General features: G+C 39.4%; 1 protein-coding gene across 4 annotated transcripts in view; it reads left to right on the forward strand.

Moving 5' to 3' along the window:
* Positions 1-18353, forward strand: part of VAV3 (vav guanine nucleotide exchange factor 3) — a 352547-nt gene that overhangs the window by 156802 nt on the left and 177392 nt on the right. For all 4 annotated transcript variants that reach the window (XM_070608037.1, XM_008518842.2, XM_070608038.1 and 1 more), the window contains 5 exons: positions 4772-4830; positions 7026-7091; positions 12630-12738; positions 14467-14559; positions 17085-17153. In XM_070608037.1, the coding sequence (XP_070464138.1) occupies positions 4772-4830; positions 7026-7091; positions 12630-12738; positions 14467-14559; positions 17085-17153 (396 nt within the window). The remainder of the gene's footprint in view (positions 1-4771; positions 4831-7025; positions 7092-12629; positions 12739-14466; positions 14560-17084; positions 17154-18353) is intronic.

Genomic DNA, 18353 nt, shown 5'->3' on the forward strand with positions numbered 1-18353 from the left:
TGAAAACTGTTTTGTTTCATGGTTTTTAAACTGACTAATGGAGATGGTAAAAATAAAGAGCTCAAACTAAATAAAAACCATCATTAGAGGGAACAAATTTGATGGGGGAAGTTGCCACTAGGTAGGTTGTGTCTAGCTTTGAGAAGATGGGCAACTCTTCCTCATACTTAATATTTAATTTTCATAATGGGCTCCTTCTTCAATTATTTATTCATTCCCCACTTGTGCCAAGCTTAGCTCTTTACATATCTTTACACGTATTGTCCCTAATCTTCACAACAATTTTGCACGGTAAGTATTAGTCATTCATTTGTTTGAGCAACAAATATTTTCGTGTTAAGTGGTTGTTATGAGCCTGGCTGGAGCTAGGTGATGGAAATAGAACAGTGAAGAAGCAATTTGATTTCCTTGCCCTTAAGGGATTTTCCATTGTCGGATGAGAAAGACAGACAAATAAACAGGTCATTACAATGCCTTGTTATATTCTTTTTTTTTTTAAAGATTTTATTTTTTTCCCCTTTTTCTCCCCAAAGCTCCCCGGTACATAGTTGTATATTCTTCGTTGTGGGTCCTTCTAGTTGTGGCATGTGGGACGCTGCCTCAGCGTGGTCTGATGAGCAGTGCCATGTCTGCGCCCAGGATTCGAACCAAGGAAACACTGGGCCGCCTGCAGCGGAGTGCGCGAACTTAACCACTCGGCCACGGGGCCAGCCTCTTGTTATATTCTTATACACTCTTCAGGGGGTGTATAAATTCGTGCAGATTTTTTGAAGAACAATGGTCTTACCTTTTGACCTTGTCATCCCATCTAAGAATCTTTCCTATAGAAATACCTGCTCACAATTGAAAAGACATTTGGCAAGGACAAATGTCTTTGTACTTGCGGCATTGTTCTAATAACAAAACATTGAAAAAGCTTGTTGGCACGAGAATGGTTAAATCATTATGTTATATACATTCATATACTGGAATGTTATACAACATTAAAATGAATAAAATAGATCTGTATGTGTTGACACAGCTATCTCCGATATATTGTTAAATGACAAAAGCGTGTTGTATAATAGGAACACATTGCCCTAAAATAATAATCGGAAAGAAAAGGGAAAAAACGTTCTGCAAGAGGCACACTGGATTCTTGGCTCTGGTCCCTTTAGGTAGAGGGTGGGGGTGGGGAGGGGCGAACAACTTTTATATATTACTGTATTATTTCAGTTTGACAAAATAAACATGAGTCCTCCTGAAATATTTTAAATATCAAATACATTTTTAAATAAAATGATAGATGCTAGAGCAGAGTTATGTCTAGAGTTCTGTGGGGACACAAAGGACCCAGACTGGAGGTGGGAGACCGGCAGAGAAGGCTCTGGAGGAGGGAATGGCCTTGTCCAGTTCAGGGTGTGCATGGTCAGCCATGCAGGGGAAACTGAGAGAACGAGAGCTTCCTGCTCAGGAGCATGCCAGAGGCTTCGAGTAGGCAGCATTGGAGCTGGCCACACCCGTGCCTTACCAGCCTGCCCAGCTTGTCCTCGGTTCTTCTTCCCTTCGCCTCCACAGTGCATCAGCTGCTATTCCTGAGTACTTCTCACATTCCACCTCTTCTGTCTGTCCCGCTGCCTAATTCAGACTTCTCATTTCTCACCTGGACAATTGAGAACATCCCTTAGAGGGTATCTTGACCCCTTACTGTGTACCGTGACTCCTCCCCTGGTCTGTCCTTCACTTTGCTGAGTGACCTAAAAATCAGCAGTTTTGCCTCTGCTGTATTCTTTCTTAAATGTTTTCAGTGGTCGTTTATTGGTTCTGGGATCTAATCTACCCTTCTGAAGCAGGCATACAGAAGCCCTGCCCGCCTCTCCTGCCTTCCTCCCATAGTAACACTTTATTTACATTATCTGGAGTTATTTTCATTTCTTTACAAATGCTACTTTTCTTATCAAACAGAGGATGTATGTAGGTAAAGAAAGAAAATCCATGATGTGCATTTAGGAGTTGGTTGTTGGCCTGTTAACTTGCAAATATTCTGACTAGTTATCCCCCTTTCTGGGAGTTCATGTCTGTAATTTCACATGATTTTGAGGTAACAATTTAGAAATTAATACATTTCAGGGAAAATCATCTTCTTAATCTCCGTGGGGATATTTTCTTCTGTAAATATTCTGGAATAGATATTTCTAATGGCAGTCTCCACAAAGAGGACTTGAGAATCTGGCATTAATTTGTAAACTTGTCTATTCCAAATCCGGATAGACTCCACCTTTATAGAATACACACTGTTCTAAAAACACATTGACTAAACAGACTTTATTTGTTTTGGCTAAACTTGGAGTTAATGGATGGAGTTGTACAATATGATAGCCACAAGACTGAATGACAGTCCTTAGAGAGTTCACTTCAAGATGTGCTGCAAATGATCCTTCCATCCTCCTCATCCACTGAATTTGTGTCTTTATGCTGTTTTTCTATTACTGAATAGTAATGAGTAATCCTTTTTAATAAATAGTAGGAGTTGGTTTCGGCTTGTTGATTTTCAGAAATGTTTGTACTTTAGAAATTACTCAATTCAATTCAGGAGTAAAGTAATATACCATCGTCTGGCTCCCTCTGGTGGACAACTATATGAAAACATCAAACTGCAGTCTTTTTTGGAGGGGGACAGTTGTGAACAGTTCCAGTTATTGGTAGGAATAGGAACAGAAAATGCATTCTTGTAGATGCATAATAATTATTATAGAAAATATTCCCAAGGGATAAATGCATTTCTGTTAAAGTAAATAATAGCAATAGTAAAATACATAGCAATATTAATGCTATTGCTATTTTTCTTGTTATTAAGTAGTGACACCGCAGGGACCACAGTGTGGAATAGAATCAGAGGCAGGTTTCGCCCTGTAGGTTTCCACCAGTGCCACATCAGAATAAGACTCATGCTAAAATTCAACAATGGAGTTACTTCATGAGTCTCAATATTACTCCACAAATTATTCCAGAATCTCCCAAAAGCTTTTCACTCCATAATGCATAATTTTGGAATTTTAGCGAATGAGTGTTTTTATCTTGAATCAGTTTATCTTGATACATTTATTATTGGTTCATTCATGATCTCCTGGATTTACAGACTCATTGAAGACGCTTTATCTTTATTATGGGAAGCTAATCGGTAAGTTTTATCTAGGTGGTTGTGGTTCACTTTCGTATCAAATGTTCAACAAGGTTAAACTGGGAAGTAGTTGCTAAAGTCTTTCTGTGAAGTTTTATTTGTATATAATAACTATTTTATGTAATAGTAAAAGTTCGTAATTATCGAGTTAAGCATTTGATGGGCATTGTCTCGTCTGATTTTTTCGGCAACTCCATGAGGCAGGTAGGTAGTTGTTATCCCCACTTTATAGAGGCTGGTAAAGGTGAGCTCAGCTGAAAACTGGTGAGCCGGGCTCGTGCAGGGCTTCTTACTGCAGAGCTGTGGGTTTCTAACCATAACTACGTACAACGTGCAACCCCCCGAAGTAGGTAAGAGGTAAGTGCGTGTGTGGCTAATGCCCTGTGACACGTCTGCAGAGTACTGGAGGCTTGCCTTTCATGTTTCCATCTTTGGACTGAGGAATTAGAAGCTTACTTCTACTCAGAGATAGTTTTGCCTTTTTTCCTTTTTTTCTCATTCTGAATAGGACTTATAGTAGAACCTCTTTAAGTTTTGTTTAGTTTTGAGAGTTAGGAAAAATCATATCTATCATCATAGAAACAGGCTTCATGAGAAAAATATGTTTAGCTCATTGATTTTTCTCACTAACTCTTTGAAAGAGATGATCTTAGGCATAAAAGTGAGAAGGAAGGGGAAAGTGGGCAGGTACTAATGCTGAAACTATAGCAGCTACGTTCAGGATTAGGTATTGAAGAGCTTCGTAAGGAATCTTTGAAAGAGCTACAGGCCATCAAGGGTAACGTAGGAAACTCTTTTTCTGAAAACTCTCAGAATTAGAATAAGGTAATTTTCTTAAAGTTAGCAATTGTAAAGAATAGCTACCATTTAAATATTTTAAATATGTTATCTTCTTAATCCTTACAATAATCTAATGATTATTAATAATCTATTGTTACTGCAGGCAGTGTCCAGATGAGAAAACTGACGCCCAGAGAACTTAAGTAGTTTGCCCAAGGTTATATGGTTAATAAATGGCAAAGCTAGCATTTGAACTCCGGTGATCTGGCTCAAGAGCCCACACTCAAAACCGCTTTGCTGTACGTCAGTGCTGTCCAATCGACTTTCTGTGATGGTGGAAGTGTTTGATGTTTGTGGAGGCCAATACGGCAGCCACTAGCCACATGTGGCTACTGGGCGCTTGAAATGTGGCTAGGGCAGCTAAGGAACTTAATTTTTTGTCTTCTAAATTTTAATTAACTTAAATAGCCTGCTGTGGCTTGTGGCTGCTGTTTTGGACAATGCACCTTTACAGGATCTTTCAGCATCTGTAGAAGTGGAGATAGAAGACCTTCAGGATTACCTAGTCTAACTCTTTGTTTTACTGGTAAGGAAACTACAAAACAATGGATTAGTAATCTACTTAGTAATAAAGTTGAAGAAAGGGACAAAATTGTAAGCCAGGTATTTGTACTTTTCAATCACAGCTCTTCCCATTCTGTACTTCTTTGGCATCTGCAAATTTATATTTCTGCCGTCATTGTTAAATTAGATTGTAAAACTACCATTTTGGGAAAAAAATCTTATCTTCTCTGAAATACATGTCCAATGAACACTCTACTCTCTTCTCAGGTTATAGAAACATTATCGCGGCTTTCTCGAACACCTATAGCATTGGCCACAGGAATCAGGTAAGCTTGTTTCTCTGTGGTTCAATCAAATGATTATTTATTGGATGGTTGCTGTTTGCAAAGCATCTCATTCATGCAGAGTGTCTGGTTTATAAGCACCCAACACATGTAAGCAAGAACTTATTCGTAGATATGAATAAGACACATTGGTTAAACCTTGTTCTCACTTCACTTGTGACTGTCACCAATATGGTTCATTTTTTTAACTTCCTCCAACATTTCTATACATGTGATTTATGAAGACAAACACAAATGCTTAAGTAAATAAATATTTTAGAAGATGTTCTAATATATTTATTTCCTGTACACTATAACAATAACTCACAACTTTTAGGAGTTTAAGAAATAATCAGACAAGTATAAAATGCTATGTGTACAAGCCTATGTATTGAAAGTTTGATACTAAATGAAAAACTTGAAAGTAAATTGGTTAAACACATTATGCCATCTCCGTACAATGGAGTATTATGCAGTCAGTAGGCACGTAAATGTAGATGTGGATGTTGTGTTGGGCTTTTTCTGTTTAAAATACTACATACTTAAGTTAGATCAAATAGAAAGTTGTATTATTAGTAACATTAGAAATAAATAAAAACAGTTTCAGTAGCCCCTAGCCAGCCTATATGGAAATGGAATGGATTTCACTTTTTACCTTGTTTCCTTAGGGCTCCATACTTCAGTCTCCAGCCATTATGTGTCTCTATGACCCTGTGTCTCTTCCTCTGTTGCTTCCATTTTTCTGTATCCAGCTCATAATTCAAATTCTAAGGGAGAGGATCCAAGCACACCTTACAGGACTGACCAGCAGTCACTGGGCAGCCCAGTTCCTGGGTCCAAAGCATAATGACCTCAAGGAGGACACCTTGCAGACCCCTTCTCAGAAAGGGGCCATACATTTGGCAGCTTTCTACAGAAGAAGCCTGTAGGCTGGATAAATGTTCAACACCTTATCATTTACTCTTGAATGCATGCTTCTCTCTCCATGTCAATAAATATTTTACGTTATATGTAAACAGCAGATTTAGAAATAGCATGATTCTATTTTTATGTATTTATGTATTTTTTATTCTGAAAGGTTATACGTCAGAAGAATTTTTTCCCTTTTTAATTATTCTTATCTATAGTTTCAAATTTTTCTACAATGGACTTGTATCGGTATAAGAACATAATAAAATGTGCCTAAATTTATTTTAAAAAAGATTTTCAAACTTTGGCATTTCTCACACATTTTAACTTATTTGAAAAATGTACATTCCTCAAATGTCTCAGGTAATTAAGTTAGTCCATAAACCAGTGTGGAGATCTGCTTTTCAATTTATTAAATGTAATTATTTAGTAATTAGTGCTTGTTATTTTGATAGATCTCTTGTTTTTGTGAAGCATATGACATACTGGCTGCATGTAAAGAAACTTTTGGCACTCTAGTCTAATTACTGTGTTTTGTTAGACATAAATTTAGAGCGTTGTATTGGTGTTATGAAAAAAGTTCATAGTAGCATGAGGCAAACGAGGAAGCCAATGGCTAGGAAAAGGGGATAAATTAAAGTGATTTTCTTTGAACAGGGGACAGAGAAAACACCCTACTCTCCCTGAGGTCTGGTTGACTCATTTGTCCAATAAATGAAACTGAAAAATATAACTTAAACACCTTAAAGTCTGAGTAGAAAAGTATATCATGGTCAATAATCATATAGGAAGGGTACGATATTTTTGCCTTCTAATAATTTTCATCTATACTAATGAACTGAGTCATGCAAGGATGATTGTTACCAAATCATTTGTCTGGCAGATCAGACTCCATAGGTGAAAAGAGACAGTGCGGAAGGCAAGGGTGCCCGCGAGGCTGCCCGTTCTCTGAATGGGGAGCTGCGGTGCGTGCTCCCAGGTGAGCCTTCAGGTGTGTGGCTGATGGAGATCAGAGAGGCACATTAGCGTGTCCACACCTGCTCAGGTGACTGCGGTGACCAGCTTAATTCCTGCAGATAGTTTGCGGTAGCAGATGCCAGAGCCTCCCTGGGGGACCCCAGACACAGCTGCAGGGCAGGCACTTTGGGAGAAGCCCCAGACGTTGTGTTAGACATGGTGACTGATCTGACCAGTCTGGCAGCAGACGAGCTTACACATTTAGTGAGAAGTAAATGCCCAGCCTAGCTGTTTCTTGTTCACCCTTATTTTTTTTTTTCCTTCCCTCCTAGGCCTTTCCCAACAGAAGAAAGCGTTGATGATGAAGACATCTACAAAGGCCTTCCTGATTTAATAGAGTATGTTGAGCATTTTCGCAAAATTAAACAAACCACCTCCAATTTTTGCATCCTTTGTGGAGTTTCACTGTGGATGTTAAAATAGCTCTCGGAAGGGGAAAAGTGGCTTAATGATTAAGACGTGTAAGAGGTAACCTCAAACTAGTGATGGAAAGTTTCACAAGCAAATGTGCTTCCACTGGCCTGGAGTTCTCTTGAGTGTCCCACACTGTGCGGGTCCCTCTGAAGAAGCAAGACTCATACTGCAATGCAGTAAAATTTGGAAGTTACTCAAAGGCATAATAGAGGTAGTAGATGAAACTGGAATTAGATAGTTAAGGAACAATTAAAGAGAGAAATAGAATCGACTACTGGAGTTGTAGGACAGGTAGTGCGTGCTGTGTAATTTCAAGGAAGAGCGAGGTACCTGTGGCCTGGAGTTATTTCAGGGATGTTTCATTAGATGGTGTTTACTCCGAACAGAGAATCCTTTTGGGCTTTATTGTTTAATAGTCAGCAGAGCAAGAGGTCCTTGCAGCAGATTATCTTCTGTTGATTGAGTGACTCGTGCAGATTACAAATAGATATAAAACAGGATTCTCCCCCCTCAAGGAACTGATGACAAAGATCAGGTGTGTTTGCGAAGAATTGTAATAAGAAATAGGTCATGCTCCAAGAGAGATTCAGGTGCTGTGGAAAGTCATCCATTCATCCATCTTGATATGCCAACGCTCTGAGCTGTCTTGCTTTAGGACTTTTACACTTGCTGTTCCTTCCGCCTCTGTGGCTGATCCCTCATCATTCAAGTCTTTGTCCAGATGTCCCTTCACAGAGAGGCCTTCCGGACCACCCTTTCTAAAATTGTCACCACCCCTTACCTTGCTCTGTGTTTTCCTGGCCCTTACCACTGCCTGAGACCATCCCTGTTGGCTTCATTTATTCTGTCTCCTCACCAGAAGGTCAACATCATGAGGTCAGGGACTTTACCTTGTTCCTGGCTATCTTCCTAGGACTTCAGTGTCTGGTGGATGTATAGTGGGTCCTCAATGAACATCTGTCTTCTGAATGAATAAGCCAAAGCTGCATTAAGTAAGCACCTACTGTTTGCCAGGCATTATGCTTCAGGCCTGAGCTATCTAGCTAGTTCATAAGAGTTTATTGGGTAGCCGTTTCTGTGCTGGCCATGTCCCATGCACTAGCTCATGAAATACCACAACATTATGAGATTGTTACTTTTCTCATCACAATTTACAAAGGAGAAAACCAAATCCTGGAAAGCTAAGAAACTTGCTGAAGCTCATGTCGCTAGTAAATAATAGTCTTTGAAATTGAACTGAGTCAGTTGTTGTTCCAGAGCAGAGGCTCTAAGCACTGTACTGACTTCCAGAAGCACCTTGACCTACTCCTTTAAGGACTTTCACTAGAGGAACAGAGGAGAGCGCTGACTGGAGCCACAGCGATGGTCAGCAGCTCTTCCCAGAGTAGGTGGCATCTGGGTGAGCCTTGAAGTCTTATAATTTTAAATGTATGTTAAGAATAGTTTCTTATCTTGTCTTAAAATCTCCAAGAACTCTCCAATCTTAAGCAAGATCAATTAATGCTGATCGTCTCATTGAATTGGCTACAGTCTTCATAAAGTGATTGTAAGATTACTGGTAATATAATCGAATTCTTTCAAGTTTTAAGAAGAATATAATATTTCTAGTGCTGTGATCTTTTTTTTTTTTTTTGAGGAAGATCAGCCCTGAGCTAACATCTGCCACCAGTCCCCTCTTTTTGCTGAGGAAGACTGGCCCTGAGCTAATATCCGTGCCCATCTTCCTCTACTTTATATGTGGGACGCCTGCCACAGCATGGCTTGACAACCTGTACTAGGTCCTCACCCAGGATCCTAACCAGCAAACCCCGGGCCGCCAAAGTGGAATGTGCGAACTTAACTGCTGTGCCACCGGGCCAGCCCCAATGACGTTCTTTTTTAAACTCCACCAATTGTCACTTACACCTACTAATTTTTATAGCCTTCCCCCATCTTGTTTTGTTGATGTCAGGATAAACCCTACTAGGATGCATTCCTAGCTGAGTTGGAGAAAACTTGGCATCCTGAATCAGCTGCTCTGAGATGTCAGCTCATGCTCTATGAGATGCAGTCTGTTTCAACTCTCCATCTGGTGGCAGAAGGTCTAAATGTGGTGTTATTCCTGCAAATGCTTGCTTTTGAGTTTGCTATGACACTTGATGTTTAGTCTTAGCTTTGTTATAATCTCTTTGGGCTCATAATCTTAACTATAATTTTTGGGGGTCAATGCACCCAAAAGGAAGCCCTTGGAACAAATGCTGGCCTACTCACCACTGCAGAGGGAATCATTCTGTCCTCAGTTGGAGAGAAGCAGACACAGGAGGAATGGAGATGGTGTGAAATGACTAAAATGTAGTTCCTTGCTTTTCCTACTTTTATGGTCAGGGTGTCAGACATGCCCATTTATAGGTGACCTAGACACAGGAAAACTAATAGAGATTATTGTTGATTTATTGACCATTTGAAGAATCGCTGTTCCCCTCCTCCAGCTTCATTTTATGCAAATCAGAAATTACTGACCAAACTGTGAGCAAGAAAAGCTGCTTTAATATGGGATTAAATTGCAAAACCCAAACTGCATGCATGTGTGTCACTCCTACAATTCTTAAAGAAAAATATGTGTGAATTGACACAATATGTGCCTCTCCCCTCATGGGAAATAGTTAAAAGCAAGACTTCAGCAAGATGAGTTCTTTTGGGAGGAGGTTGGGTTAGAAGGTCAGAGGCAGGAGAGCTGGGATTAGGAGTGTCAGAGAAATGAATTTCACAGCCTGTCTTCCTTCTGAGCAGGATCCCTTTGATGCTAGAACTTGTTCCTTCATCGTTTCTTATCTCAGCTCCCTCATGAACTCATCAGACCTTCCTATCCTTTGATGTGTTGTAGAGAGTACTCAAACTAATTTGACTGCCCCACTGTTCTCTGGTTAGATTGCCTGCCTAAGCCCCTCAGTATGGAAATTCTGGAACTGCCGATATGACTCACCCACCATCTGCTCAGTTTTCCAGAGTAGAAAGCTGAGAAGCATCCATCACTCCTTTCCCCTCTCTCCCTAATTCTGAGTCTCCATGTCTGGTTGACTCTACCTGATTTATCTCCTAAGTCTGTCTTTCTCTCCTCATTCACCTTTACTGTAGTTACGGCTCTCAACATCTCTCACTCATAGTATCTCGTTTCTTAGCTTACTGATCTCCCTGCTTGTCTTCTTGCCCCCTCCAAATCAGAACCCCTGTTATTCCCAGGTGCCCAGGTAAGGCTGAGCTCACAGAGTACAAGGCCCTTTGCAGTTTGGTTTCAACTCCTCTGTCTGGGGCTCCCCTCACTCATCTGGTCACACTGAATGGGGCTCCGCTCCTCGCACTGCCAGGTTCTTCACACCTCTCTGCCTTTGCACTTGTTGGTGTCCTTTGTATGGAATGTTCTTCCTTCTTCTCATTCAGTATATGTCATCTGTGACATATGTGACAGATGTCTGAGGGCAGAAGCTATGTCTGCCTAGTCTGCAGCTGTATCTCCTAGAATGTAGTATTTATTCAGTAAATACTTACTGAATAAATTGATAAACACATTTAAGATCCAGTCCAGATGTACTATCTTCCGTGAAGCCTTCCCTGCCTTCCTTGGAGTTATTCTTACTCTTTCCTCTGTTCCCATATTCTGCACTCATCTCTTTTGATGCATTTCTAGAATTATGTACTTACGTGCTGTTCTCCGCACTGGACTGTGGGAGAGTCCTTGGATCTTCTTGAGGTATGCATTCTTAGGACTGAAGAGTCTGGCACTCAGTAGGTTCTTAGTAAATGTCTGTTGGGTCGTGGGATGGGTGAACAAGTAACCCTGGAATGACTGTTTCTCGGAGCAGAGTTACCTGAAACTTCTGTTACCACCAGATCTCTCTCCCTTAGGGCACCTTCCTTTCTTCTGGGTGTTTGACAGTTCCTTCCTGTCAGATGCCTCCAAATAATCCTTCATGACAAACATAGACAACCTTGTGATTGCATCTACTTTGAAAAGTGCTCCAGGTTGCAGAGTGACATTTACAGTTACAGTGTTTTTATTTTTGTACATATCAATTTATAATGTTCTGTGTGCACAGGCCCAAGAGAGATACTAAGGGCTGACAGTATCGAAGGAGTTGAATTTCTTTTTCAGAGAGATGGTAATGCTTCTTTCTAACATGTCTAAATTTATTAATCTCAATTCTTCAGGATTATTAGCTAATAGGAGATATTTATAGAAGTCTTGAACTGAAAGGAAAAACTTAGCAGATATTAGCAGAACATGCAGCGGTTGGAATCAGCTGTTTCCACTTTGACTGATAGGTTTACAATCTTATATGAAGAGTTTAGGAAAAATATTTCAATCAGTCACTAAGTGCTCATGCAAGCTTTAAAACTAAGGATTATTTTTAACTGTCAGAAGACAAGCAGAGGATTTTAAATAGTTTTAAAAAATGTCTTGGGCTGGCCCTGTGGCATAGTGGTTAAGTCTGGTGTGCTCCATTTCAGTGGCCTGGGTTTGCACGTTCAGACCCTGGACATGGACCTACACCACTCATCAGCCATTCTGTGGTGGTGACCCACATATAAAGTGGAGGAAGATTGGCTTAGATGTTAGCTCAGGGGTAATGTTCCTCAAGCCAAAAAAAAAAAGAAGATTGGCAACAGATGTTAGCTCAGGGGTAATCTTCCTCAGCATAAAAAGAAAAAAAAAGTCTTGCAGCCTTGGGACCATTTCTTTAAACAAAATGAAAACAAATAAAACAGATAAAAGCAGAATCTGGCTGAAGGAGGCTCTGTGGGTTCCAGCCTCTGAGTGGGCTAGAAGGAACATGGTTTGAAAACTACTGCATTAGATATTGGCAATAATAACCTTGCAAAAACGGACGCTTTTAAAAAGACTATAACAGTTAGATCCTCCCCAATTCCCCTGTCCTCTCCATATTATACCCTTTAATGTAGATGGAAACTGAGGTCTTAAAAGATGAAAAATGGGAGGCAGTATGATCGAGTGATTAAAACACTCAGTGTGTAAGGCAGACTTGGTTTTAAATCCTGGCTCGGCCATGGACTAGCTGTGTTATCTTGGGCTGGTCAAATAACCTTTTGTTCTCTCAACTTCCTTATCTCTATAATGGGTCAAATAATAATGCTTACCTGATAAGAGGTAGGCAAATAATAATGCCTACCTGGGCCTGGCCAACTGAGTGAGATAATATATGCAGAGCGATCATTTTCATTTATGTGCTTGTACATAGTAAGTGCCCAGTGAGTGTTAGTTGTCACTTCCATCGTTGTTGGATTCTGTTGTTGTATGTCATTGTTCTTATCAGGAGGGACAGAGCTGTAATGCAAGCTTTTTGACTCTTTCCACTGATTCCACTATTTCCTCTCTGGATTTTCTGCTAAAATCCGGTAGGCTATGTATAGCTGTTACATTTACTGCGTAATAGAAAATGACCTTTATATCGTATCCTTTGTTTTAGTGAAACCCGCGTGGAGGATGAGGAAGGTCTCTATGACTGTGTTTATGGGGAGGATGAAGGTGGAGAAGTCTACGAAGACTTAATGAAAGCGGAGGAAGCACACCAACCTGTAGGACTTTTACTTGCCTTGTTTTTAAGTTACCTTGAGTATTTTATTAGGAAAGTGATTCTTGAAAGACTAATTAATATAATTGTTTAACTTCTGCTGAATTAGTTTTTTGTTTTTCTTTTAACCTTTACTTGCTTGTCACTGTATAACCGTGGCTTGTTATTGCATTTGGAGGACATAAACGTGGCATTTTACAGTTCAAAGCAACCGTAGGGAATCTCTGGCGTAATCCTTTCATTTTACCAGTGAGGAAGGCAAGTTTGACATGCCACCCAGTTAGATAATGCAGAGTGGCAATATGACATAATTTTAGGGGATCATGAAATTATATTGTTATGAAAGGAAATCTTTTCTTACAAAGCAGGTAAGTCTTCTTTAAATTTGATGTAGCATAAAAATATATGTTAAAGAATATTTCTTCACAGTTTTTAGGGGTTGATGTGAGGTATTTTTTTCTTTTCTTCCATGATAGGTCTGCTAGCATTTTTACTATTTTATAAGCATATTTTCAGATATTGTCATAGTCAATATGAGCCCTCAAAGCTTTTTCTGCCATTAAAATATCTAAAAGATTCATAAAGAATTACTTTGAATTTTTTTCTTATCTATAATTTGAGACCAAAAAAACCATCAGTTGTTTAGGCTTTTATTAATATGATCTTCTTTTAAACTCAAGACATTCTTTATCAGCTAAGTGGTGGTTTAGGTTTCTCTGGGGCTTTGATGAATTTGCTAAAAGGCTGGTGGGTTGTCCAGTTCCCTAGACGGGGAGAAGTAGCTTCTGTGAGACAGAAGCAGTTACCTGGCCTGTGTTAGGTAAATGTAATGAATGTTTACTTTAATCCACTGTATGAGCTGACAGGATGCCTGCGGTAGCATTTTAAGAGTGTTTTTAGGTGACAGAGTATCTATCATCTGTACGCCCTATAATTATCAACTGCTTTGAGTACCAGCAAATTCTTCAGTGTCTCTCCCAGGGCGGTCTTCACTCAGCTGACAGGGCTGGGTCGTTTATATGGGACAAGGTTAACAGGAATAGTAATTATGCATAGGGCCTTTCTTTGTACTCCTCAAGGTGCTAAGTGCTGTATGAGGGTTATCTCATTTACAGCTCCTTGGGGTTCTTACTGTAATTCTCTCTATTTTATAGATGAGAAAACTGAGACACAGAGAAATTAGGTAACTTGTTTACTGTAACAAGCTAATAACAGCAAAACTGGTCCTTGAACCCAATTCTGTCTAATCTCAAAACCTTAATCTTCAGACTATGCTCTAATACCTCCAGTCTTACTCATCTAGTAAAAGAGCCAAACACCAAGATGTTAACCCTGGAAAAAAATGTTTGAAAATTTTTAGTTACCAATATCCTTTTATTATTTTTGCAGTTATTTCTACAGCACTTGTAAAGAATTCTGCGCATTAAAGAAGCTATATTCCACCATTTATGGTGTTACCAGATTCAGTAACATTTATAATAAAAGATGTTTTAATGTAAAACGTCTAACTGAGAAGCTTAGTTTTAATTACCTGAAGCTTTTTCATTTACATTGTTCAAAATTTAAAAAAATATTTCAAAAATGCATTTAAATAAATCTTTCAGTTATGTGTTTTATTAGAATGGAAAGCTTAAGAAAATTAGCAATAATTTTGATGTCTTTCTATTTACTATCAGATAGGTTAATACATGAATTTGATAACATAATTTTAATTTGATAATTCTAATTGCAGAAATGTCCAGAAAATGACATACGAAGTTGCTGCCTCGCAGAAATTAAGCAAACAGAAGAAAAATATACAGAAACTTTGGAGTCAATAGAAAAAGTAAGTTGTCAGGTACTATTCTTGATGCCCAAATACTGCATTATAGAGTTAATATATTGGGCTCAGTGTTTCTACTGGGTGTGTGTATTCTCATTTTCAGTAGAATTTTTGATTTAAAGATCTCAGAGTAGGGCCAGCCCAGTGGTGCAGCAGTTAAGTGGGTATGTTCAGCTTCAGGGGCCTGGGATTCCCTGGTTCAGATCCCGGGTATGGACATGGCACCGCTTGGCAAAAGCCATGCTGTGGTAGGCATCCCACATATAAAACAGAGGAAGATGGACATGGATGTTGGCTCAGGGCCAGTCTTCCTCAGCAAAAGGAGGAGGATTGGCAGTAGTTAGCTCAGGGCTAATCTTCCTCAAACAAAAAAAAAGATCTCAGAGCAGATTTATTCATTCTGTAACTGTTTACTGATTTCTTATATCTGAATGCACTGCTTTAGGGACTGAAGATATAGCAGTAAACACAGCAAAATTCTGGTTCTCATGACATTTTCTCTCTCACTTGGGAGGGTTTATAATGTAAGCACATGTATGCCAGGTGCTGGTAATTTTCTGAAGAAAAATAAGGCAGGGGAAGGGGACAGGGAGTGATAGGGGAAGGCTGTGTTATTTTATAGAGTGGTAATGGAAGGCCTCTGTGATAAGATCATATTTAAGCAGACAGCTGAGTGACTTGAGAGAACAAGCCGTGAAAATATCCCAGAGATGACAATTCCTGAGAGAAAGGCCCTCAGATGGGACAGTGTTTGGTGTGCTTCTAGGAATAGCAATAGTCCAGGTGGCTGAAGCAGAATGAGTGTAGGGCAGCAGGGAGATTAGAGAGCTCCTGAGCCACCAGGTCATAGAGGAGCATATAGAAGCTTCTAGCGCAAAGCTAGAGTTCTTTGAGTAGAAGAAGTGACATGATCTAATGTAAGTTTTTAACAGCTCATTCTGTCTTTTGTCAGGCAGAAGTGGAAACTGGGAGAAAATTTAGAAGGGCATTGTAGTAATCAAGTTGACAGAAAATGATGGTATTGGAGGGTGGTAAAGAGTGGTCACATTCTAATAAATTGTGAAAGTAGAGTCAAGCGGATTTGCTGATGAGTTAGTTAAGGGATGTGTGGGAAACACAGCAATCAAGAATGCTAGGTTTTTAGCATGAGCAACTGTGTGAATGAAGATGGTTGCTGAGATGGGGAAGGACACCTTTGGGAATCACGAATCTGTTGGGACATGTTAAATTTGCAATACCTATTAGTTTCCAGGGGGATGTGTTGAGGAGGAAGTTAGATACATGAGTCTAGCATTAAAGGTAAAGGTTGAATTGATGTATATATCGGACCGTTGTCATTACACAATGGCATTTAAGGCCATGGGACTAGATGAGATCACATAGGGAAGGAATGTTGGCAAAGAAGAGGTTTGAGGTCACCTCTGGTGACTTCAACATGTAGAAGTTAGGAAAACAAGAAACAAGAAAAAGTTCAGGAAGTTTAGGAAAAGAGATGAAGGTGCGGAAGAGTTGTTTAGGAGAGTGGGAGAGTAAATTGACTAGGGAAATGTAGTAGAATTATGTGGCGTTACAGGCTCAATTGTGTTTTGTGATTATATTTAAAATTCAACTATAAATATAGTTCATGTTTAACTTCTTAATTAGTGGCACAAAATATTTGTCAGGCTATATTTAACTAGGGTTTTTATTTTTCCAGAAAAGCACAATGGAAGAAGAGAGGGTAGGGGTATATGCAGGGAAGTGATTCTGATGATGGTTCATGGAGAGTAAACGACATAAGGAGGGAAGTGGGGATGTGAGAGATGTGGCATGGTCAGTGGATTGGCAGACCCAGTGGGGCTGAAGGATTCCATGAAGGAATGAGCTGTAAAGGTAAGAGGTAGTGATCAGAGAGTTGACTGCTTGAAATTAATGTTATGGAGCATATGCAGTTGTTGATAATGACAAGGTCTTGGGATATGACCAGAAGAGTAGGGAGCTGAGTTATGATGGAGCTCAAGATTATTGAAGCTCAAGGAACGGAGAGGCCAGGCTATTGGAAGGGTCATCTACACAGATACTGAGATGGTCAAGAATGAAGATGGGAATAGTAATGGAAAGAGATATGACAGAACTAAAATTCTAAGGGAATGAAGGGGATGATCCATAAACTGGATCAGAGTATTGACCTCGGGGATCTAGAATCTCCGCAAGGCGTTTGAGGGATATATCCGTCCTCAAATATTTCTTCAAAATGTTACCATTTTTTGCCAGTTTGGCCAGTGGTGTTCTCATTTTTTCTTACTTTCAGAAGCAGTTATTGTCTAAACCTTTTATTTTATATTTTCAATGTATTAACTTGTATTTATGTCTTTATATCTGTCTTGAAGTATAAAATCTTTAGAGAAAATAGTTTCTGCTTTTTTCTTGGTATGTATGATACTGATAAACAATTGACTTTTGGTAAATATGTATTGTTTGTACATGAAAAACTGTTATATAGATTAGGATAAGTTGTGCTTACTTATTTCTCTCTTCTTTCCTGGTAGTATTTCATGGCGCCATTAAAAAGATTTCTGACAGCAGCAGAATTTGATTCCGTATTCATCAACATTCCTGTAAGTAAAAACACGCCAGATAAAATTGTGGTATACATCTCTAAAATCCTCCTTTTCTTATTGAGTTCCAAATCCCTCTTTTAGCACTCTCCTGTATTCTTTAAGAATTTTGAGCCTATTTTTTGCCTCCTGAGTTCTTATAGCCTTATTTTCTAGACATAGCTGATATGTAATATTGTAAATCAAAAGTCAGTCAGAATGTATGCTGACCACAAATGGATAAGTAGGATTCGTGTATTGTCCCTGACTGCTTGTCATGATGGAGTTGTCTCAGTTAATCCCTGGTGTTACTGTCTGTCTGTCTTGTGGGAGTCCCTTCTGCCCCACTGCCTGCTCCATCTTTCCTCCAGCCCCTCCACTCTGACTTAGAAACACTGTCCTGACTCCACAAGTCTCCTCCACTTCCCATCATTCCTCTACTTCCTTGGCCTCTGCTTTTTGGTCTTTTCTGCTTCTGGTTGTATCAACCTCAGTTCACATTTATGTAAGCATTTACAGTTTCAGGGTACCTTACAATTATCTTACAATCCTAAATGGATGTTTATCCAGAAGCAATAGAAGCAAACCTAATGCTATGCCAGTTGAGGTCATGCTTGGCAAGATTCAAGTTCTTAGACCTCTGGAACTGCCTTTGATTTTAATATATGGCTCTAATATACAGTATATAAGCTTTGATGTACAGGCTTGCTTGTATCACCTGAAAGGTCCCTAATATTTTGATTCTGTTATATTCAGTGCTGATGTACACCAGTTGGTTGGCTGTGATATGTTGTCCTTGTCCCTGATTTTGGCTAAATGAAGACATTCCCATTGACTTGTAACATAGCAAGAGGAAAAAGATCATAAATATCAGATAGCATAAAGCAAACGGCACATTCTAGGAAGATGAAGATCTTGAACCCCCTAAATATGGTCACTGTAACTTAGGAACAACTTGACAGCGCTTATTCTTATGGCTTTTTTTATGCTTCTCAACAAAGTGACAGGGTCATGTATCATTTCTTCCCTGCTAACGAAAGGGCATGCTGTGACATCAGTGTGTGCTCTAAGGTACATGTGAAGAGATAATGGGAGAATTGGCACCTTGATTTGAATTTCCTCATTTCCTGGTTGTGACATATATTTACTGCCTGACTGAAAATTACTTTTGCTTATCAGGAAAAATGTGAAATTCTGACTGTTGAGTTGCTCTAATAAACT

Source organism: Equus przewalskii, unplaced genomic scaffold (assembly GCF_037783145.1).
Source record: "Equus przewalskii isolate Varuska unplaced genomic scaffold, EquPr2 ChrUn-13, whole genome shotgun sequence".
Taxonomy (NCBI): Eukaryota; Metazoa; Chordata; class Mammalia; order Perissodactyla; family Equidae; genus Equus; species Equus przewalskii.